General features: G+C 38.0%; 3 protein-coding genes across 4 annotated transcripts; 1 reads left to right on the top strand and 2 right to left on the bottom strand.

Moving 5' to 3' along the window:
- Positions 1-275: 275 nt before the first annotated feature.
- Positions 276-6,788, top strand: LOC111657249 (meprin A subunit beta-like). 2 transcript variants are annotated; one of them, XM_087174854.1, is made up of 16 exons: positions 276-381; positions 549-635; positions 984-1,011; positions 1,128-1,166; positions 1,286-1,311; positions 1,433-1,511; positions 1,952-2,069; positions 2,689-2,867; positions 3,181-3,399; positions 4,306-4,467; positions 4,593-4,823; positions 4,920-5,372; positions 5,451-5,624; positions 5,774-5,883; positions 5,980-6,027; positions 6,333-6,788. In XM_087174854.1, the coding sequence occupies exons 2-16, from the start codon at positions 573-575 to the stop codon at positions 6,477-6,479; spliced, it is 2,076 nt and encodes a 691-aa protein (XP_087030980.1). In that variant the 5' UTR covers positions 276-381; positions 549-572; the 3' UTR covers positions 6,480-6,788. The 2 variants fall into 2 exon arrangements, with proteins under 2 accessions (XP_087030980.1, XP_023265105.1); XM_023409337.2 differs by having other exon boundaries at positions 5,774-5,879.
- Positions 6,789-8,783: 1,995 nt separating this feature from the next.
- Positions 8,784-13,205, bottom strand: tomm40 (translocase of outer mitochondrial membrane 40 homolog (yeast)). The gene is made up of 9 exons (XM_023409339.2): positions 13,108-13,205; positions 12,218-12,459; positions 11,849-12,009; positions 11,232-11,333; positions 11,024-11,129; positions 10,510-10,632; positions 10,200-10,276; positions 9,413-9,515; positions 8,784-9,298 (listed from the first exon to the last, which is right to left on the bottom strand). The coding sequence occupies exons 2-9, from the start codon at positions 12,438-12,440 to the stop codon at positions 9,159-9,161; spliced, it is 1,035 nt and encodes a 344-aa protein (XP_023265107.1). The 5' UTR covers positions 12,441-12,459; positions 13,108-13,205; the 3' UTR covers positions 8,784-9,158.
- Positions 13,206-14,121: 916 nt separating this feature from the next.
- ddx61 (DEAD (Asp-Glu-Ala-Asp) box helicase 61) lies at positions 14,122-23,080 on the bottom strand. The gene is made up of 13 exons (XM_023409357.2): positions 22,901-23,080; positions 21,107-21,981; positions 20,461-20,524; positions 20,183-20,287; positions 19,695-19,824; positions 19,083-19,229; positions 18,683-18,777; positions 18,446-18,568; positions 18,225-18,353; positions 17,336-17,516; positions 17,141-17,242; positions 16,775-16,993; positions 14,122-16,186 (listed from the first exon to the last, which is right to left on the bottom strand). Exons 2-12 carry the CDS (start codon positions 21,283-21,285, stop codon positions 16,782-16,784), a joined length of 1,467 nt encoding a protein of 488 aa, XP_023265125.1. The 5' UTR covers positions 21,286-21,981; positions 22,901-23,080; the 3' UTR covers positions 14,122-16,186; positions 16,775-16,781.
- Between the last annotated feature and the right edge of the window lie 17 nt (positions 23,081-23,097).

Here is a 23,097-nt window from a genome sequence, read left to right on the forward strand (position 1 = left end):
TATTTATTATTTTTAATTTCAATTTAACTTATACCTGAAAGAAATTGTGGAGTGTGAACTGTTCTCTAATGGTAATGGAATTAGTCAACATCCTTTGCGTACATTTCACAAAAATCTGATAAAACCGAACATGCGCAGGTATTTTCAAAGCAGGTTGAGATTTTTGTCTTGACAGCATTGACACCTAAGCAGCAATTACTCAGGACACAATGAAGCTTAATGCATGACTACGAGTTCTGAAATGTGAAAAACCTGTTTTGTTTTGTTTTGTTTGTTCTGTTTTTGTTTTGCCAGTGGGCCGGCATCCCTGCTTTAAATTCTCCTGTTATAGCAAAGTCTTCACAAGTGAGATCGAGGAAAGAACAGCCAGGGTGACGGAAGGTAAAGCTGAGTGACATTTTCTTTAAATACAAAATTAATTTTCAAAGTAATTTAAATTAAAATGCAAATGTATAGTTAGACTTAAATGTTTAGCAGCTTTATTGCATTTAAGTGATACTATATATTTATATTTGGTTTATCATTTAATCTCTGTTGTGTGATTTAAGTTTGGTCCAAGACACACTACAAGGATGAAAGGCTACATTTTTCTTGTGGTCAACTTGGCAGTTTCCTTGACACTCTCCCTAAACCTGGTAAGAGTTTATTTATTTGTTTGTGTTGTTGTGATCTTAAATTACTACATTTTGCAGAGCAAAACTACCATTCCTTTTTTAAAGTGTTTAATTAGTGATTTAGTGATTTAATGTTAATGAAAATCTGGACTTTAGTTTGGACTTTAAGACAGAATGTAAACATTTAACTAATTTTAAATCTATGGATTTCAAATTTGAGTTTTACTTGTAGACCAGTATTAGCAGTATTGTTCTCCAATAACCAGAAAAAAGGATACACTTGTGTTGTCTTTATGTCTCATGTTATATGTCTTAGAATTACATCATTACATACTGTATATTCATGTGTTCAAATGTTCATTTTTAAAGAATGGACCTGATGGACCAGAGATAGTGGGTAAGCTGTATTATTTGTTATTTGTCAATATGTTTCATAAAATTTATTTGATTTAATTGAATCATTTGTAATTGATTATTGTCACACTATAAAGCAGCATCTCATCTTTTTTGTAGAAATTGGTGAAGACAAGGACATTACAGATGTAAACAAGGGTAAAGTTAAACATTTTCGTATAATTAATGTGGTGGTTGTGGTTACATAGGCACATAGAGTCATTCATTTCTTTGTTCAACAAAAAAACAACTCATTCACTTTTTATGCTTCATCTTAGATTCATTACATGATGACATTCTTGAGGTGAGTTTAGTGTTTTTGTGGCTTAATTTAAAAAGAACTTTAAAAAATTAAAAAGATAGATTAGTATGTGTGGATTGTTTGTGTCAACGGAATTTTTCTTTTCTTTTTTTTTAAATCTTAGCCACCACAGAGGAGTGCTACCAATGAAGCTGACAGACTGTGGAGGCCCCCAGTCCCATATGTTTTGGAAAAAGACCTTGGTAAATATTAAAATTTTTCTTGCATAATAACCCCGAGTATTTGTATGTTATTGGGAGAATTGCACCATGGGATGTGCTCTCCAGGTGGCTGCACCAATAAGTTAGTGAAATATATTATATGTTTGTCCACCAGTCAGTACAGTTCATTAGCATCAATTAGCTGCAGACTGTCGCCACATAGAGAACCAGTAGCACAAGGAAGTGAACAAAGCTACTTGGCACAAGCAAATATTTCTGATCTTAACTTAACATAGTTTCTCACCATCCACTTGTGCCAAACAGTGACTCCACTCCTCCACCTGAGTATCTAGAAGGCATTTGTAACAGCAGTATCATGTTTGTAGCATATACATAGGCAAGAGGGCCTCATCTATCAGTTGCTTTCAACATTGTAATTTCTTTGGTTCTCCCTATAACACAATTCTCATGAACAATGGAAGAGATGAACGCTAAAGGAGTGATCCTGAGAGCCTTTGATCAGTTCAGGTTGAAATCCTGCATTGACTTCAGACCAAGAGACTCTGATGAATATTACCTTTCTGTCCAAAAGTTAGGCGGGTATGTATTGAATTTTTCTTTTTTTTCCCCACACTTTTGATAATCAATTAATAACGTAATTTATCATGCAAAACAGTTAAACTTGAGGATTCTGTGCTTTTTTGTGTTTCTTACTTGATTTGTCATTTTCTTTTTAGCTTATCAGTCATCTGTGAAACACTTTAAAACGGCACTTATCGACATGAAAAGTCCTATTCAAATAGTTTGATTGATTGATTTAATAATGGTCAAAATTTCCACAGGGATCCTTCGAGCTTGTGTGATCACAATAATTTTTCCAACCATTTTCTGATATTTTATAGAATAGAATTTACATAAAAAATATAAATGACAGATTAACCTATACGTAACATAACTGTTAGTTTCAACTCTAAATTCAAATATACATTTGTATATTCTAACTTCTTTGATAGAAAAATGACACTGCTGCTGAGGGGTTAGATGAATGACATTTTAATATGATAATAACACTTTCACTCAAACGAATAAAACTTAGTTATTCCATCTCCAGTAAAATCAGTCTGTGCACTCTAGCAGCACTCTTTCATCACCGAGACTAAGATCACATTCATTAACATAAAGATGTGACTTTTACTAACCAGTCCTTTTTCAATTTTAGATGTTTCTCATATATTGGACGTATATTCACCGGTGGACAGGATCTCTCCATCGGCAAATACTGTGATGCAATTTCTACTGTTGAACATGAGTTTCTCCATGCTCTTGGCTTCTACCATGAACAGTCCAGATATGACAGAGATGATCATGTGACCATTGCACTTGAGAACGTCCAAAAAGGTTCCATTAAGACTTGTATTATAATATTCCTGTCCTTCATATTCAGTTATTCTTAAATATCTTACAGGTATGAAAGTGTATGAGGGTAACAGAAGGGGTTCCAAATGAATAGATTAATCCAAAAACATATACCTAAAAAGTAGTAACTGTTAAATTAAAAGTAGGATTGATGAAAATCTTACAAACTATGATCAAATTATGTAAAAGCTAATTTTGTCTAATGAATGATTAGTGAATTATGCTGATGACGCTCTCAGTATTTTTCAATACAGTGTGCTGTAATTGATTGTTTGCTTTTATATGTGTCATCCAGGTAAGGAATATAATTTCAGAAAAGTTAGCAAAGAAAGCAGCACAGCAGGGGGAGTCCCGTACGACTACTCATCTGTGATGCACTATAGTAAAAATGCATTCAGCAATGGCAACGGGTCTACAGTTATCACCAAAGACCCAAAATTCCAGGATGTGATTGGTCAAAGACTGGAAGTGAGTCCCAGTGATATCCGAGAGCTCAACCTTCGCTACAAATGCAGTAAGTTCTTGGAGTTTAAAGAGAACATCACCCACCTTTAATGTTTTGTGATCGTTTGTTTCAATCACTAAAATCGGTATAATAACACACATATCCACAAAAAAAGTAATAGTTGACATTATCATTGTCATATTTAAAACAGCAGGAAAGAGCTAACATATCTGTATCAAATGGTAACAAAATCCACCTACCAGCACCTCTAAAGCTCACTTCAAATCTCATTTGTTGAATTCATATAAAAACCTAGAGTAGAAACAACAATATACCATTTTAAAGATGTTATGTACCAGACAAGTTCATAGATGTGACCACTAACTTCGTGGATGATCCACTGATTCCCTGGCAACTGGTCAGAGCCAATTAATAACTAAGATATTTCTGTCAAGGTACTGACAATTTATAGCAAATGGTAATACAATTAAATTTGTCAGGAGAAGCACTGCCCTCCAAGGTAAATGGTGTTCTAGTCTTATCGACCACTCAAAGCACTCTACATAACATGCCACATTCATCCACTCACAAACACATTCTTACATCACATCCATACACACACTCATACACTGGTGTAACAGACATTAGGGTCAATTTGGGGGTTCAGTATTTTGCCCAAGGACACCTCGACACATGGACTGGATTGGAACATGAACTCTGAGATTTAGTTCAAACAACAATACCTAAAAATATAGCAAGGATTAGGCTGCAATGATGATGGACCGAGTCGTAGCAACATGGGGTTGGCTTGAGAATTGGCATCAGCGTATCATAAACCATTATCTACATGAGCTATGCCTGAATTGTGTCTATAACACACCGTTTACTTATTTATATTCTATAGACTTTTTAAAAAATAATATCCCCAAGTTAGTCAGTAGTCCTAAATCCTGTGTTCTTCATTGACTTCTACAGACTCAACCATTGCATTTAAGATGTACTGTGGCTTCTCTAAGGAGAACATGTGCCACATGACCCGGTGTTCACAGAGTAGCAGTGACTGGAAAATGGTAACACGTGTTGATGGGGGTCCTAGCTCTGATCACACCAGTCTACCCAGTGGCAATAGTGGTCAAGGTAAGATTTCACAATTTCAAAATTAAAATTTCCAAAAAAAACTAAGTTTAACTTTTCTTTTAAGTATCACAAATAGCTTTGATGAAAGTCTTGTAATGTGACTTTCCTGGACAACAACATTCTAGGCCAAGATGCAGGTTTCTTCATGCATGCTAGCACAGCATCAGGTGAGGAGGGAGACTCAGCCTGGCTGGAGACCCACAGGATGAGCCCCAGTAGAGACTGTCATGTCCAGTGTCTCCAGTTCTACTATTACCACAGTGGGAACGAGTCCGACAAACTTAACATCTGGATCAGGGAGTTTCAAGATGAAAATGACTTGAAAGGAACCCGCCGTCTCATGGGACAAATCACTGGTAATGTCAGACTGTATGATTATCTTGTATCATCTGCTCTAAATGGTATTTAAGACTCTTGATGAACTATGAATGTGTGACATTTTCTTCCTTCAGGTTCACCAACATCTCACTGGCAGCTCCAGCATGTTTCCCTGAATGCCATCAAGCACTTCCAGGTGGAGTTTGAGGCTCGTAAAGGAGCAGGAAGCTCTTCAGGCGGCTTCTCTATCGATGACATAAATCTGTCCGAGATCGAGTGTCCACATGTAACCTTGCAGATTAATGACTTTGAGAGGGTTTTGAACACTAGCAAATTTGGACACGCTATATACAGCCCGCGGCAGTACTCCAGCGGGGGGTATGCTTACCGGGTAGCGTTAGTTCTGTACCGGACATATATCGGACTGTTTGTGCAGCTCTTGTCTGGTAAATATGATGACAAGCTGGAGTGGCCTTGCCCACAAAGGCAGGTGACTTTCCAAATGCTGGATCAGACACCCAACATCCAGCTGCACATGTCGAAGCAAAAGAGTATCACCACTGACCCAAACCTAGTCAGCTCTGATGGTAAGGTTGAAAGAACATGAGGAAATTCTTTGTATTCTCTTATGTTTCTTTAATGCTCTATATGTTCTCTGTGAACAGGTACCTATCGTTGGGACAATCCTCGTGAGATTGGAAAAACAGTCTTAGATGAGAATAATGAGAAGGTCTTTGCCGGACCTTTGATTGGCAGAACCTATTTTACGTCTCTGAAAGAAATGAAATCCAGAGACTTCCTCAAGGGAGGGAGCGCCATTTTTGTCTTCAGCTTCCAAGGCAAGCCGATAAAAATGTTTTCGATGTTTTGCTCACTGTGGTTAAAAACTGCTCTGCTTGTAATTTTACAACAAACATGTTTGAAACTTAAATCACTGCACAACTAAGTGGAAGATGTGTTGTATAATGTTACTTTCTGTTTTTGCTAGATCTCACTCCCCTAGTTAATGGAAGCGCTCTGCCATGTCCTAAAGTGGCACCAGCGATGATTGTACATCCCCCTAAAGATCTGGATAATGGCCCATGTTCATCACGGTGGGTCAGCTATGAAACAACTTCTCATTTTAAAACAAAGGGTAAAGACAGATGTAGAATTTAGCATTTTTAGATTTTAATGATGCAATGCTTTTTACAGGATCTTAACCACCACCCTTCCACCTCCTCAGACAACAGACGACAACAGGTATTAACTCACGTTTTACACTTGTTGAAATTTGCAAGCTATTAAAACAGTGAGCTTGGAAAGTATTATTTGACACTCTTGAGGCTAATCAACTAGTTACATAAATGGGTCTGTAGTTAGTATTAAAAAATAAAATAAAATAAGGTCACAGTCATGTAACATATGCAGCAGCTACAAGCAGCTTTCTGGCTACACATACTAATTTTCCCAACAGTCTTTATAGCTTGGTGTGAACACCATGAGGTACTGGTCAGAAATCCACTCTATATTATTTTATTTAATACTTTCCTTTCTTTCTGTTGTAGCATTTTTGGCTTCTCTCCTGCTATGGTGGCCTCTCCTGTCCTCACCCTCCTCCTAGCACTGATTCTTTTGATACCATGATGATGATCTCATCCACATCTCACCTCAGCACATGGACAAGAGCGGCAAATCAGCCACTGGCTGAGTGATTCAGCTGAATAATTCAGACAGTGGCTAATTTTCCCTTTAAATATATTTGTTGTTGTTTTCCAGGTTATATAAGCTAATGAAAAGAGAAAGCTGCAGTAAGTACTGAACAGTTGGATATATAGGTTTACTGTGTGTATGAAATTCAGAGAAGAAGAAATGCCTGCATTACAGTCATTTGCTTTTGGTGGTGGGATCATACTTTTGTTATATTGTCATTTATGGATTATTCTTGAAAATATGTTCACTACTTTTAGGGATTTCATGCAATATTGTATTTCTTGGAAGCCAATAAAAACTCAAGCAAATGATTTTTGTGTCTACAGTCACTAAACAAATACTGAAATGATTATAAGTATATTTAATACATATTTTTCATTTCAGAACCTATTATCATGGATATGTATTAAACATATTAATTGTCTTGTTAAACAATTTTTATACAGCTGACAGCAGAGTTAAATAAATATAGAGGCTGTTACCACATATGATTCTGGGTATGAACAATCTTAAAAGCTTATTGTTGCTCCAATGGCAGACTTGCAGTAAAGTAATGGGTTTGTCCCTCAATGGCTAGAAAAACTTAAATCATGTCAATGAAATACCCCTCCACCTGGGACCACATTTGGATTAGAACTGTTGGAGTCTATAATGCTCACAACCAGAAGAGCCTCACATTACATCAATTGCACTGAATCATCCAATAATATTTCTCTTTTCATCTCTTTAACACACTTCCCACTGTAGACCTGCAAACTAAAGAGGTCCTGCGAGCCTTTGATCAGTTAAGATTGAAGTCATGCATTGACTTCAAACCCAGGGAATCTGAGGCTTATTACATTTCTGACCAAACGTTAGACAGGTACTGTCCAACCAACAGCATGACAGTGTTTTTCCACCATATACGACTATCCTGGTAGTTTTTTTAAATAAATTTGTGAATTAAAATTCCTGCCTGGTTTTGCCAAATTAGTCGTTGCAAAAACTATTGTGCTTATAGCTTTATATATTCCATTTTTTACATAATGTTTAATTAAAAATATTTCGCCCCCACTGTTCTTGAACATAGCACTTGCCAGTTCACTAGCTCATCCTTAACTATCAGTCAGGAACAGGAATATTGAAAAGATGTCAGTGGTACTAATTTACATGGCACAGTCCTGGCTGGATTATCCTCCTAGGGGGGTCCTGGGCCCTGCACTAGTTTCATTACTTCCTCAGGCACTCACTTACTTCTCTAGACCTGTTTGGTGGATTTGCAAAAGTTTAATGGAAACAATCTTAATAATTAATCATTTAAGTCTTTTTTGCTTCAAGAAAAAAAAAAAAAAAAAAAAGCTATTTGATTGTTAACATGGGCTTCAGGGAAGAATGACGGCCATTCTAGACGATCTTTTGACATTTTATACAATTACCAATCATTTAGTTATTAAACATAATAACTGTCAGATGTTCTGATAATGAAAATATTGTGGCTTAAGACCTAACTGAAATGCTTCTCTCCTTACAAGATGGAAGACACATCAGAGTGGATATTGTAATTCTCTGGTACAAATTTGCAATTAATCAAATTATATACATTGAAATGGAGAAGAATAAACCTGGGACCTTTTTAAACATGACTTACTCCAAGTAAGGTTGAATTCCATAGAATACAAACCCTGTAAAAATAAAAGATGCCACAGGATCCCTCTTCCTCACTTTTTTGGCCACTAGGGGGCAGCAAAAACAAGCTGTAAACACAACTGATATTGTCACCTTTAACTTACCTTTTAAGATAATGGTGAACTTCTAAGGAATCGTTGCTTGTTTATAAATTCAGACGACACAGATTAATATTGATTTGGAGTCATGTTTGCATCTGCCTGATGAATAAAAAACAATTATTCATTACTTTTAGCTCTCACTAACTCAAGAAAAAAAGAAATCGCTCTAGCTGCTAAATGCTCCATCTTCTCCTGCTAGTTGCTAGCTGTCTGGTTTTTGGTGTTGGGCAGGTAGCACTCACTGGGTTTGTCTGGGCTGGATGTTTGGATTGTTGAATTCATCACTTTCAGTCATTTACCCCATTATTATTAAGAATATTGATTGGTTATAGTGGTTTTAAACTGGTACTGAGGTCACAGCTTGTGGTACTTGCTAGACTACATTATGTATGTATTCAAACGATTAAGAGATAAATCAGTAAATCTGATGGTCTCAACTGTTGTATAGGTTACATTGAACTACATTATATTTCACAGATAATTAAGTTGTATGCACTTGTGCAACTGTACTCAGCTCCTCAAAGTAAACACAACATCTACTTTTACAAAAAGTAATCACATTTATTTCAATCCGTCATACATGATAACCATATATTATGTCTAACCACTTACTTTGATTTTCACATCACATGTTCTCATGCATCACCTGATGCCCTCTGATGTACATCTCTCTAGCCTCTGGGTATATCCAATACACCATAAAGGAAAGACATTTGTGCTACAGTATGTAGGCATGGCTTGGCCAGTCCTGGCTCCTTGGTAGTTGTCTTTATCTCTCTGTCTGCCCCAGAAATCACAGTTGTAAGAGAGTCTCTGAATCCAATTTCTAAAACTTAGTCCAGGTTCCTGTGTGTCTCTGTGCCGGTCCAAGCTGTGGCCTGCGAGCTGGCTCCAGGCAGACCCTGCACCAGAGACCTAGCCAATGGTGACACCGAAGCCACACTGGAACTTGTTCTTGCGATGGTTGAGGAAAGCCCCGAGGGCCAGTGTGAGAGGCAGCGGCAACAGTTTCTTTTCAAGGGTTGCCCCTACCACCCAATTACTGTCAACTGTACCTGAGGAGAGGAAAGGAGTAAAAGTGTAACAATTCTTGTTAAGAGGAAACCCTATATTTTCCAATGTTCAAATAGTCACTTATGCGGCTATGGGTGTATTCATATTGTATTTACCTTTAAACAGCAGGTTGGCCTTGGGAAGGTCCAACTGGTAACCAAAGGATGTTGTAGTGTCTTGCATCCTTGTGCTTGCTTCAAATTCAACTCCTATCTGCAACTGTATTAGTAGACAGAAGTTAAAAGACAGGTCCACTTTTCGCCCCAAGTCTATCTTAACGCAACACTCCTATGCACACTGAAATAACTTTAAGTCGACATAATTTTTTTCTTCTGTCCTCATCCAAACAACATTCCAGTTAAAGCAAAGGGGTAAGAATGTACAGGCCTAGTTCACTGCAAAAATGTCTTATAGCCAGTGTAAGGCAATACGAGGCCTCATCAGTCTGAGTTAGACATTAAGTGGGTTATCTTCCAAATACAAAATTCCTCTTTCTCTGGACTACAACTGTGCAGTAAGGGGGTTAGTAACGCCATTGGAATTTTGTACTACGAAGAGTCTAACTTGATTTGCCTAATTCAGCCACATTATTACCTTCAGCTGAACTTCAGAGTTCTTTTTTTGCACACAATAAGAACTCTGGGTTTTGTCCCTCCATGTCTTACATTGGAATCATTTGAGGAAAGGACTCCTCGAAAGCCAGAACAATTAAAAAGGCACCAAAAACTACTCCAGTGTATATATGAGCATGTAAATATTTTTTTATATAAAACTTTTAAAAACATAAAACACATGCTTTTAATATGCAAACTCCAGAATTTGAACCAAAAGGCTGCATATGAGGTGTTTCAGACAAACATACACAGACATACAACCCTGCACACTTGTCCTAATGTTAGATACCTGGTCGTTGGCTTTGTGATAGTATGTAGCATGAGCTCCTGCACCTCCCAAAGTCAATGTAGCAACATAGTTGTCACCTGAGAAGAACAAAAAAGATTTGAACATCTATTACACATATAACAAAACAATGAGATGGAATTAGGTAATACTTATAGAAGTTCCGATAAACACTTCAGACAACTTAGACAATTAATATTTTGGAAAATTGGTAATTTTAAAAATGTTAACAAAGCAAGATGGTAGACCATAGATTTAAGCATCACTTAGTCAGATACAGTGCATGGTTCAATAAGCCGAGGGTGGATTTTACCTGTGTATCTGCCCAAAAGGGAGGTGACGGTTCCTTCCTCCCCAGGTCTCTTGTGGTACACTAGCTCACCACCCAGAGCCAGCGCTGGTGTGATGGACTGGAGGTAGTGGGCCACCAAAATGCCTGAAAGAAAGTAGCAAAAGTGCTTCCATTATTTTTACATAATATATTCCCACCTTATTCATATTTATAGAATGGAGTACGGTCTTCCCCTCTCAGGCTTTCTAGCGCTTTTTCTAATTCCTCCTCCTAATTCCTTTTAATTAATCTCTAAATCAACAAATTGTTACAGCTTTAGCTGCATTAAACATCAGTTTTAGGATTCTATCTGGCATACATTTCCCATATTACACATTGATACATAAATATATTGATAGCAGATTAAAAAAAAAAACTTATATTATATTGTGATATTGGTTTCATGGATATCACCCAGCCATAAAGAGTGGTTGTATTCTGCCATCGTTCTCCCTTCAACAAAACCTCCACTGCAGTTTTGTGAAAATAATCATACCAGATCCAACAAGTACGTCTGGATTTCCGAGTGTCACAGCAGAGGTGAAGTCTTCACCACGATACTCCATGTCACACTGCCAATTCACAAACTTATGCTGCTGAGTCTACAACACACAAAAATAGAAAATAGTTCAGAATCACAATGTCAGTGAAACTTAACATACCCAGAAAAAAAACTTGTGAAAAACATCTGAAAGTCTTCATACCTGGATTGCTATTTTAGAACGCACAGCAGATGTGAGCTGGTGAATGATCTGGGCATTCAGACTCCCAGTATTGTCCATATCTCCGACCATGACTGGGAATGACTAGAGGGAAGAAGAGACATCATTGTCAGCTTTTAAGTTATGTGGATGACATCTGAAACTTTGCAACTCTATAGAGGCGTAGGCTATATAGCTTCCCAAATATCATTGTAAATGTTGTTGCTGCTGTCCATGTGGGCAAGTATTTTTTTTCACTTTTGAACCTTGGTGATCACAAATCAGGTCATTAAAGTAATCATCTAGGCGAACTAACTAACCAATTAAAGGCTTAATATAACCATAACAGTTGTCCCTCTTTTTCGTTATACAAATATATTTTCATAATTTTCCACTAGCAAAAACAATTGCCTCCTTTTTTGTTTGATACAAATTTCCAAAGGTAGTACAATATAAAAAAGCTATTTTACCTAAAATGCATTACGAGGCTTGAAACAATGCAGTTTTATATTATTAATGAATACAGCCTTCATATATCCGTTAAACCTTGAGACTGGTTGGCTAATAAATGTCAACATTTATCAAGGGGTTTGTTGAGGTGATGAGAAAATTATCATTACCTCTGCTGGTCCAGTCTGTTTACTGCCTACGTAGGTGGAACCAAATCGATAACCAGAATCACCCTGGGTACTGAGGGTAACAGTATGGCTGACTTGGAAGTGGTTACTCAGGCCCTTGTTGACCACTAACCGCACCCCTTCCATCTGCAGAGGGAACACCTCTAAAACAGAAAAAGGCCAAAAAGGAGAAAAGAGATATAGGTAACTCAACATCAGACAATCATTTAAGCCCATGCCAATGTAACAGTAATACTATTGTTATAATGCAATGATTTATTTTTCAAAGTTAAACAAATGTGAAGAAAAAGACTACATCAGTCATAAATACTAAATACACTTCTCACACAATTCAACAGCTGATTTTCTAACCTTTACATTTGCGGTGGCATTCCTCATAAGTGCCTGGGTTTGGGAGTGGGGAATCTGCATCTGACGTCTGCTGGCCAGATCCAGATGATGGAGGGACGGAAGACACTGAGGGCATACTAAACCCTGGAGGGACCGACACCAACCCTGGAACCCCTTGACCACCTCCAACTCCAGCTGCAGCTGGAGCTGGACTGGGGGAGGCGGCAGCCAACACACTGCCCATACTCTGATGCTATAACAGACTAGTAAAGAGATAGACAGTGGATGAATAATTTATTATTAAGTCATTGAATTTATAGGTGTAATTTCATCTCACAGCTGCGAGCTACTGACTGTTGAGGTAATCCCTGAGAAGGTGTGAGTGAATTGAAAAGTTAACAAACATGACTGGATATGACATTACCCGCAGTATATCCAATGCACCTGGACAGTTAGCTCCAAAAACGTTACAGCTAGTATTAACTTGGTTAGCTAAAGTGAGTGATCTGTTCTCCTGTCCTGGCAGTAACAGTACAGCAGACTGGTTGCAGCTAAGGCCCAGTTTAGTCAGACTGTCGCCATATATAACAATGTTATATTACAACACTGCCGGGTAACCACTAGAAAAATTGAACTGCACCTTCTGGTTTGCAACAGAGACTACATTTGGAGATAAGCCAGCAGCCGACAAAACTATCCGCTAGCAGTATTTAACCTATGAAGGCTAATGCAAGCTAGCACGGTTGGTTGGCTAGCTAGCATGCTAGGTAGCCATGTGGAGTCGACCACGAGATCTGTTCGTCTGCATACGGAAAACACATTAGTTAGAAACACAATAGGTGGCGAATTGACACTAACAACTATCGTCTTCTTACAAAGCACTCCTGCAATTTTACGGTTTAGCTACTCACGCTAACGGTTCGGGGTCCAGGGGGTAGTTCAACACCGGCAAAGTTCACGGCAACGTCCGTAACCGTAGTTGACAAGTGCCCGCCCATTTCATGTGACTAGTGCGTTGATTGGCTAATGTACATATCTTTTCAACCGCTATTGGCTGAAACTGCAGCTAAGACAGCCGGCTCCTGGTGACGTACTGTGGGGTTCATTCGCTTATCATTCGTTTCATTCAATCTCCTACTGAATGACATTCCAAGGGTACACCTGTTCTTGGAGCCGTTAGCCGCGTATGAATACATAAAAAAATTAATGATATACATATTACGATATCTTTTGTACACAGTAAAGCATGCATGTACTTCCTGTGGATTTTTTCAAGATGAAAGTCATGCTTCCCAATGACAAAGGATATACTAACTGTATGACATATGGTACAGATTATAAAATGTAATATTGCAGTTCATGGAAAAAATAATAGCACTTCACCTAAGTGCTGTGCAAAGTTTTTCAGCTTTTTATGAAATATTACATTACAAATTATAAATATTACACTTATGCTTATCCATTATATCCTGATTGAACCAAAATTCATTTTTTAGCATGTCAATGACCCAAAACAATCCAGCCAGTTATTAAGAACCATCCTCAGTAACAAGAACAGAGTCCTGCAACAGATGGTATGACCCCCCACTGAGCCCTGATCTCAACATAGTCAGTATGGGATTACATGAAGAAACACTGACACAGTCTAATTCCACAGAAGAACTGAGGCAAATTCTCCCAAGATGCTTGGAACTACGTATGTGCCAAGAACCCTGAAAAACTGTGCACAAGTGGACATACAAGAACTGGTGCCGTTTTCAAGGCAAAGGGTGATCACATCCAATAATGATTTGATTGAATGAATTGATTTTTTTTCTTTGCATGCTGAATTTTGTATTAAATTCATTAATAAACACTAAAAACTAATTGCGTCATTTAAAAAAAAAAAAAAAAACATAAAGAAGCAAATCAACAACAAAACAAAGTGTCAGTCAGTCAGACTTTTATTCATTCGGGGCGCTGGCATTGACACACTTCAGGAAAGTCTTGGCTGTCTTTCTTTCTATTTAACAACACATCTGGTCATCCAGTCATGAAGGTATTTATTTTTTCCAAAATGCAGTGATGGGACAAAATGGTCTCAGGTTTCAAACCCACATAGAAAATGGTCTGAGTCTTCTATCACATGACATGTATTGATTCAAGTGTCTGTACAATGGCTTACTACCTGGGGAATCTAAATCTATCATCAACAGCACTACAGTGTCAGACATGAAAAAAGTTACGACTAACGATGCTTTGGAATAGGACACACATGTCTCCCTTCCCTGCTGGTGCTTAGTTGTACTGTAATGTCCAACCAAAGATGCAACAAAAGTCTGCTGGAAATTTCACAGTGTCAATGTTATAAATTTGAGCTACATTTACTTTTCATGACATCGTGTTGAAGTCAAAGTCCAAGTTGATGAAGAGCAACAAGCAGCTTTAGTTGGTCATATTTAAGTGTTTGTAACAAATGAAGTAAAAGTAAAAATCCTTTCAGAGTGCAAGTGTGCTTTCAAAATTGATAAACTAATAAAAGAACTGTTTGACTGCCATTTTCCTACATTACAAAGTTGGGACAAGGGGCTGGGCAAAGTAGAGGTTTGACAGTGGACTAAGGCACTTTGCAAAGAAGAATGGAAGCAGAAACTACATCAAGATAAGTGAACATGTTGGCCGGTTTCAAAATAGTTTTAACTAAGGCCCCTCATCTTGTCATGTTTATTACTGATAATCTCAAGACCTGAGAAAATGCTGCCTAGTGCTATGGCTTTAAAGGGATTCAAGAGATTTTCACAATTCAATACCGACTTATTGTTACTGTCGGGTCTGTGCTTTTACAAAATGCACTACAGTGTCACTAACATTACACCGTTACCTTTGAACAAAAACCTTATTTCTGCAAGTTAACACTTGAATTTAAAATGTACCAAGTTCTGTTTCAGGTGCTCTGTACTGGAGAACCACAACAGCCCTCTTTTAAACATCCTTCATAGAAAAGTGGTCATTTTGGTTTCTGAAGCCATTTATATTCAAGCTTATGTAATTTTTTCTCTACTCTTCCATCTTTGGTTCCCTTTTGAAGAATGTTATCCCAAATAATTTGGCCGCTGCTTCCCCAAACCTCCGAAATAAAAGTTGGAGGGGAAAAGATTTTTATAAGCAACAGCATTAAGGGCAACAGGAAAGCTACAAAAAACTACACTCAGTAACCACATTATTGGGCACAACTGCTTTCCTAATGCAGATATCTTATCAGCCAATCACGTGGCAGCAACTCAATGCATAAAAGCATGGTCAAACGGTTGACTAAACACCACAATGGAAAACAAATGTGATCCAAGGGACTTTGACTATGGAATGATTGTTTGTTGATTGCTGTTCTCCTGGTATTTATCAACAGTCTACCCATATTCTAATGGCTATTTTCAGCAGGATAACATCCTGCTGATGAGTTTCCTCCAATGGCCTCCACAGTCCAAGAAGCCATCTATCAGTGTAATAGAGCACCTGTGAGAGGAGGTTAAACGCAAAATCTGCAGCAACTGCGTGATGCTATCATGTTAACATGAAGTAGCCTCTTTACTGGTCTGGTCCCATAAACAGTGTATCTGTGGTGACTGAGTGTAGATAATTATTTCTTTTTTTATGTGCAGTAGGGATGTAACCTGGGCTCCTTTGGTTTCACATTTTCATTCTTAAAGCAAAGCACAAAAAGAGTTTATGACAACTTCCATCTATTGTCGAGAGTGACTGTACAGTCAAGTGTACAGCACCACCTCTGGCGGTGTCAGAAAGTTAGACTGATTAAAGTGGCAGTTTCCACTGAGGAAGATGCCAGTTTAATAGCATATTTACAGACAGAACATGAGTTTGCTATAAACTCAAACTGGAAATGAAATCTAAAATAGACCATACTGATTGCAGTGGGGAATAGAAATCTTCACTTGGACTCTTGTGTGATGCGTAGACAGTATTGTGTGATGAATGCCAGGCGCCATGTTTCTCCTGAAAAACAAATCACAAAAGCCTGGTTAGAATTTCTGATGTGAACGAGTCACTGCTTTAGCAAACCTGCCGAGCTGACAGCTGGCTGTGCGTGCTGATCAGCTCTGTCCAAATCTATGTTGACTGCCATTGTGCAGCCTGAGGACGACAACCCTAAAGCCTTCACCTTTAAATCCTGTAAAACTTCAGTTAATCTTCTTGATGAAAGAGGATACTATCAGTTAGTAAGGGTGCTAGTATTTGCTCTCTCAAGCTAGATTGCTCAAATGCTTCCAGTGTTATGAATACACTGTGTACAAATTTAATGTCCACCTTTTGGTGGACATTAAATGCTCTCACTCATACACACATAAACTCGCTGAACCAGAATGTGGAAATGAATAGTTTCTTCAAGCTTCACACCTTCTTACCACCAGTCACATAAAGGGCTAAGCCTCAACCCTCAACCCTCAATACTTTTTTGTGTCAGATGGATAATTGAAAAAAGCAGCTTTAATGTGACCTGTGTTGACAAGGTGTAAAAAAAAAAGAGCAGAAAAACAGTGACCATCATGAAAACTGCTTTCACTTGGGTTTATCGAAACTGACCATTCATTCAGGCTGTTCCCAGTTCCTTGTTTTTGGCTTCCCCAATGTCATCGTCGTCATCTGGGTCAACAGAGTGAAACTCTGCCACGTACAGGCTCTTATCGATGCTGCTGGGGATGGGCTTAATGTCAGTAATTAACTGATCCTCAATAGTTTTCAAGTTGTAGCGGTCATCTGAAGTTATCAGATTGATGGCCAGACCCAGGTGACCAAAACGCCCTGAGAGAGAAGAGACACAGCATATACATTACATACTGTTAGTTGAAGTGTCAAAGTGAACCTGGGTGCACCAGATTTTCAAAGCAGTAGCTGTAAACAAAATTCTTTGTTCAGAATGCGAGAATTTATAAATAGGTTCATCTTCACCTGATCTGCCAATGCGGTGCAGGTAGGTCTCTGCGCTTTTGGGGAAGTCAAAATTGATGACCACATTCACTGCCTGGATGTCAATTCCCCGAGTGAAAAGGTCTACAAGAAAAGATGTGTATTAGTCATCCTACTGACCATAAGTAATTTAAATTTCCACTTTCTGTTGGAAAACGCAGAACTCCCTTCACCTACCTGTGCACACCAGGTTTCTGCACAATCCATTCCTGAAGTCATGGAACACACGGTTCCTGTACTCCTGCATCATCTTTGCATGAATGTAGAAGCACGAATAGCCCAGTTGGGTGATTTTCTTAGCCAGAAGCTCAACCCTTTGGGTGGAGTTACAGAAGATGATAGACTGATTGATCTGAAGCTGTAATAGATATAAAAAGGTATTATTATTCATTACAGAAGGAACAAACCCCTGAATTCTTTACATTTTCTGCCTCAGGTATCCTGTGGCCTTACCTATGGCAAGTTCACAGTATCATTTTCATAAAAAAAAAAAAATTTCAATCTCTGTCCAGGTATGCATTTTACCTCTGTATCAGAAGTAATACCAACACATCTGAAAACGCATATCACATGACAATTCACATACACTGGGCATGTGGGTGCCGGTGTAAACAGAAAGCAGATTGTTTACTCTGCAGCTGGTAAGTTGCAAAAAAAACTATGAATGAGGAGCAGCAAAGGCAGTTATAGCGTCAAAATGCAGAATTTAACTGCACAACAGCTGCTAGCACAGAAAACAAGGTCAGCAATGCTTTTTAATTTGTTCCATCCATGTTGCATTCACTACTGGCAGCTGTGATTGGTAAGACCCAATCAGGGAACAACTAGGATTCAGCAATATTGATTAAATCCCAATACATATTATTTTATTTTGAGGTATCAATAAATAAATAATAATACGTTTTATGATAGTACATTTTCTGTAAAATCAACTGAGGAATAAAAATAAGTCTTTAAACTTTCAGTGGGCAGTGAAACAGCTTTTCAGTTTGGTATTGAGTTACTCTCTAAAACAATGCAGCTTTTTTAAGCTCTTAGTATCAACTGGTTAACACTGAGCACTCACCCTAGAAAAGAGCGTGTTGAGACAGTGGACCTTCTGTCTTTCAGTCACATAGGCATAGTACTGGGTGATGCCCTTCAAGGTCAGTTCCTCCATCAGGTTGATCTCATAAGGCTTCTTCAGATGTTTGCTCTGGATGAGACATTCACAATATATTTTGAAGTGTGAACAAGATTTTTAATTTTTACCTCTTCAGAGAAGTGAATAGCTGCTTAAGTTCTCACCATGAATTTTTGCACACTGATGGGGAAAGTGGCAGAGTACAGCAGGATCTGACGACCCTTTGGCAAAAAGCTGATAATATCTTCAATCAGGACCACAAAGTCCTGGGACAGCAGCTTATCTGCCTGAATAAAGGGATATTTAGAGAAAAGGTGTCAAGAATGGTAGACTGCAGACCAACTTTATAAACACAGCCAACAATATTGACAAGTGAATTCAGAAATATAGAGTTAACCCACCTCATCCATCACCATCATTTGGGTCTTATCCACTTTTGCCACACCCTTCTTAATCAGGTCTAGTATCCTGCCTGGTGTAGCAATCACTACATGCACTATTATGGTCGGAGGAGGAACAAAGAGCATGTCACAACCAGTTCAACAAATTTTATCTTTGCTACAAAATCAGCAAGAAACACATTTAAAAGACTAAAACATATGCTTATAAATGATTACTTTATAAACTGAAACCTCCAACAACAAAAAGCATGAGCACGAGTAGGTATTGACTGGATGTGTACAAAAGTCAGAACTCCAGAATGACAAGGTAAAATATAAAAATCAAGAATTACTTTTCCATAGTTTTTCCATACAGAAACATTTTTTAAATTATTTCAAATATTAATGGCTTGACATCTACCTATCTCATCAAGACGCATGATGTCATCCCTCAAGTTGGTGCCGCCCGTGGTAGCCATGACCTTGACACCTCCAAGGTGCTTGCTGAGCTGAATGCTGATTTGGCTCATCTGCAGGGCCAACTCTCTTGTCGGCACCATAACTAAAGCTGGATTGAGATAGACATGGGAAGGGCTGATGAAATGCAAGGGTACATGAGATATATGGAGAAATTTAAATAGATTGATGCTCACAAAAAAATTACTTTATATATTCAGACCAAAGAAACCTATGCACCAACAGTGGAAAGGAACACATGTGGTAGAATAGTGCAGTGATCATGGACTCCACGTGCGCCAGAGATTGTGATGCAAAATATATCAGTGTAAAATGTGGTGTAGCCTCATTAAGTCAGAGATGATTCTGTTACTTCATAATGAGATTACATGTGTGGAGACAACTATCTGACTTGATTTGTGGAGAAAATCTGCAGGAGAAAAACCTGTGCTCTTATGCTTTCCATACAACATATTAGAAATGTATAATTTTTACTACAATTTTACAAAAACACAAACTTCAAAGTCGAGCCCTTCATAGTTTTATATCCATCACACCTGTTTCAAAATTCACTCACCCTGGATGTGATCCTTCTTCAGGTCTATTCTCTCCAGCAGAGGGATGAGGTAGGCTCCACTTTTTCCTGTACCATTCTTGGCTCGAGCCAAAATATCTCTGCCCGACAGGGCAATGGGGATACTTTCCTCCTTTTGGCACAGAGACAAGTCCAATCAATACAATCAGCAGGGTTCTTTGGACATGACAAGACTTATATGGAAAAAGGCAAACAATTATTGAGTACAACATCCAAAAACAAGGGCTGCAATCGTCCCACCAAAATATTACAATGTGTAATACAGGGAAGAGCATATATTACTGCTTTAAAATATTTCTGGATGTGCCAGTTTATCTGGATTACAACTAAAACTTCAGATGTTCATAAATCAGGATAAATTTGAATCAATTGAGGCTGGAAAGTTAAATGGATAAGTTTGATACATACAAAGCACTGTTCTTGGTTTTAGTGAGTGCAGTATTCAAATCAAGCTAAATAGCTTTATTTACCTGGATAGGGGAAGGTTTCTCCCATCCCATCTCAAAGATTCCCATTAGAAGTTCTCGCTTTAAGCAGTAGTCTTCAAATTCATTTCCCTTGGTTGATGTCACATCCTGGGAGAAACAGAGCAGTTTGATAGGATGCAAAGGTTGATATGGCAGCATTACAAGCCAACATACACTCAGTGAATCTAAAACATTTGGAATCCAACAAAAAATGTTGGAAGTGTCTCAGAGTTATGAACAGTTAATGTGAATAATTATGCTATTACTAATAATTAACTTACCGAAGTTCTCAACCTGGTGTCTTTTGGGGGAAGTTCCAGGCACTTCTTCCAGTCATCCCCAAACCTAATTGTAAGAATGTGCACTGTCAAGTCTAAATAAATAACAAAACATCACAGACTGAAAAAAGAAGGGCTCTGATATATACTGAACCCCCAAAACCCAGAGTTTTTTTCTTAGTCCAAACCATTTTTCAATGCATATTACACACAGATAGACTGGGAAACTGATGGGGATTTTTTTTTTCCCATTTACTTCACAAGTAATGGATCTTCCATAAGTACCAGCTGTGTCCAATAATACTCACAACAGTAAATAAATAAGATTGCCAAACCTAAAATATATGATTTTGCTATTTACTATTTTTGCAATTTATGCAGCAGTATTTTGGCAAAAAGATATGATGGGACATCCTGAGCCTACACAAGGAGTCCTGAGGCTTTGAACCACAATATGAGCTACAGACACTTTCTGAGATTCTCATCTTCTTTTACTGCTGTTAAAATAGGTTTGTTTTCTGGGAAGGAACTGCATTTATATTAACATCTACTAGGTTCTTGTATCCACTGTAGGCAGTAAGGCTACAGAAGTGATTTGAACATTTATTTCAATGCGGAAGTTAGAGAGAATGTAGAGCCAGTATCTTACTTGATGCCCCCACTGTTCTGAGGAATGCTGCTCCTATTCTGGGAGACACTGGACTGTTGGGCAGTTGCGAGGAGTCCTGACTGTTGACCAGCTGGTTTGGTCTGTCCTCTGAGCTGCCCATTTGCTGCTTTGTTCAGTCCAATCATTGGTGCTGGGTTTGCTGTTCTTGCTGTAGCCATGGGTTCTGGCAATTTCCTTACAGTGTGTAAAATTTATATTTGCCTCTATTTCACTTATCTGTTTTGCTTAATGCACCCGTGTGTAAAAAAAAAAAAAAAGAACTAAAAGCTGAAAAAATAAAAAACTTTTTCTGCTATCTTTTCTTTTTAAAGAATGTATTGTGTACACAATCTGACATTCAGACCTCTTGAAAAGAAGAAGTCTGCGTATGAATTCTGTCTATTTACAAGACAACTCTCCAAAAAAGGGAGAAATTAACATTCATATGAATAAATAAATCAAATATGTGACCAAAACATAAACTCTTATTTTTCTTTCAAAATGTGTGTCTCATACTCTTATCTTTGCTGTAATAAGAATCCTGAATTTTCTTTGTGTATTCTTCTAATATCTTGGCTTGAAGGTCCGAGTGCTGTGTTTATACATTCAAAATGGCCAGTAGAAAATAAGAACTCCTTGGTCAGGTCTCAGACTAGTACAATTTGCTCTTTGACATCAAGAAGTCTTCAAAAGTGTTTGCTGGAGCTTAATACTGGCTCAAAAGTCACTCCAGGAATCTTGTCTTTAATTTTGATAGTCCACTTTAAATGTCTGTGGTTATCTTGTTCCCGTTTCCTTTACTTCTGCTGCAAAAGTTGAGATGGCAGTCTGCAAAGTGTTTTGGGAATTGCCGATCAACAAAAAATCCAGGTTACCTGTCAGGCAATAAACAATCATAGGTGGTTAATTCTGAGCATTAACGAGCGAGCCACAAAATAATAATTAATAATAATAATAATAATAATAATAATAATAATAATAATAATACTTCGCTTGACAGTGAGCAATCTAAACAAAAGTTACACAACAGCACTGAAAATCACCGACATACATTTCAGATGTGTGAATTAGCAATGTGCATCTTCGACAAGTCAGAACACAAACAATGCCACGTTTGGCAAAACCACCAAATGTAAGCAACAATAGCTTGACCACAGTACTAGTTTTAAAAATTGACTCCAAAAAGCTTCAAGAATTTATACTAAACATTATAGGGTGAAAATGCTGTGTTCGACAGCTTAATTTCGGTACGAAATGATTATTAACACCAACTTTACCAGTGCGGTTTTGTTGTGATGCCAAGGGTACGAGCTAACTTGATGCTAACCCAAGCTAACGTTACAACAGTTGCGAGCTAAAATCCACTGACAGACCAAGTTATGTTCAAAATTAGTTTGCCACTGATTTTTTTTAAACAGTTTCGAACAAAATAAAAGGCGAACCATCAGGGTATTGTCCCGTGAGTCGCTTCTTTCACAAACATATCGCTGTCACAGTTGATAGCAGAGTTAGCTTGTAAGAAGTTAACTAGCATCGTTAAAACTTTAAGCGTAGCAACGTGGCTTTAACAATCTAGCTAACAAGCTAATGTAAGATCGTGTTTCTGTTTAAGCGAGTGGCTCACTTTAAAAGTGTTGACATAGAAGCGATGCGTGCAAATCAACACCGTCTTCTCAGTTCGCACCTGTTACATCGAAACTTTTATTCAACCCGACCAAACTAAGTTGGCAAGATAATGTTAGCTTAGCCATTAACGATACTGTTAATCGATACGCTTGAGAAATTACTCTTTACCCAGTCGGAGAGCGATGCTACCTTCACTTTGCTATATCCACCCAAAGTCTTCCCCGTTCTGTCGTTGCTTTGCGTTATATTACCAGTTTAATCAAGTTTGGTAAATACTCGTTGTTTCGTGAAATCCACTCTTTTGTCTTCTCTTTTCTTTCAGAGTATTCACAATTCAACATGGCCGCGCTCGTTTTTTTGGCTGG

Source organism: Seriola lalandi, unplaced genomic scaffold (genome assembly GCF_002814215.2).
Source record: "Seriola lalandi dorsalis isolate HSWRI2012SDOR001 ecotype SW California unplaced genomic scaffold, Sedor1 jcf7180002054390, whole genome shotgun sequence".
Classification (NCBI taxonomy): Eukaryota; Metazoa; Chordata; class Actinopteri; order Carangiformes; family Carangidae; genus Seriola; species Seriola lalandi.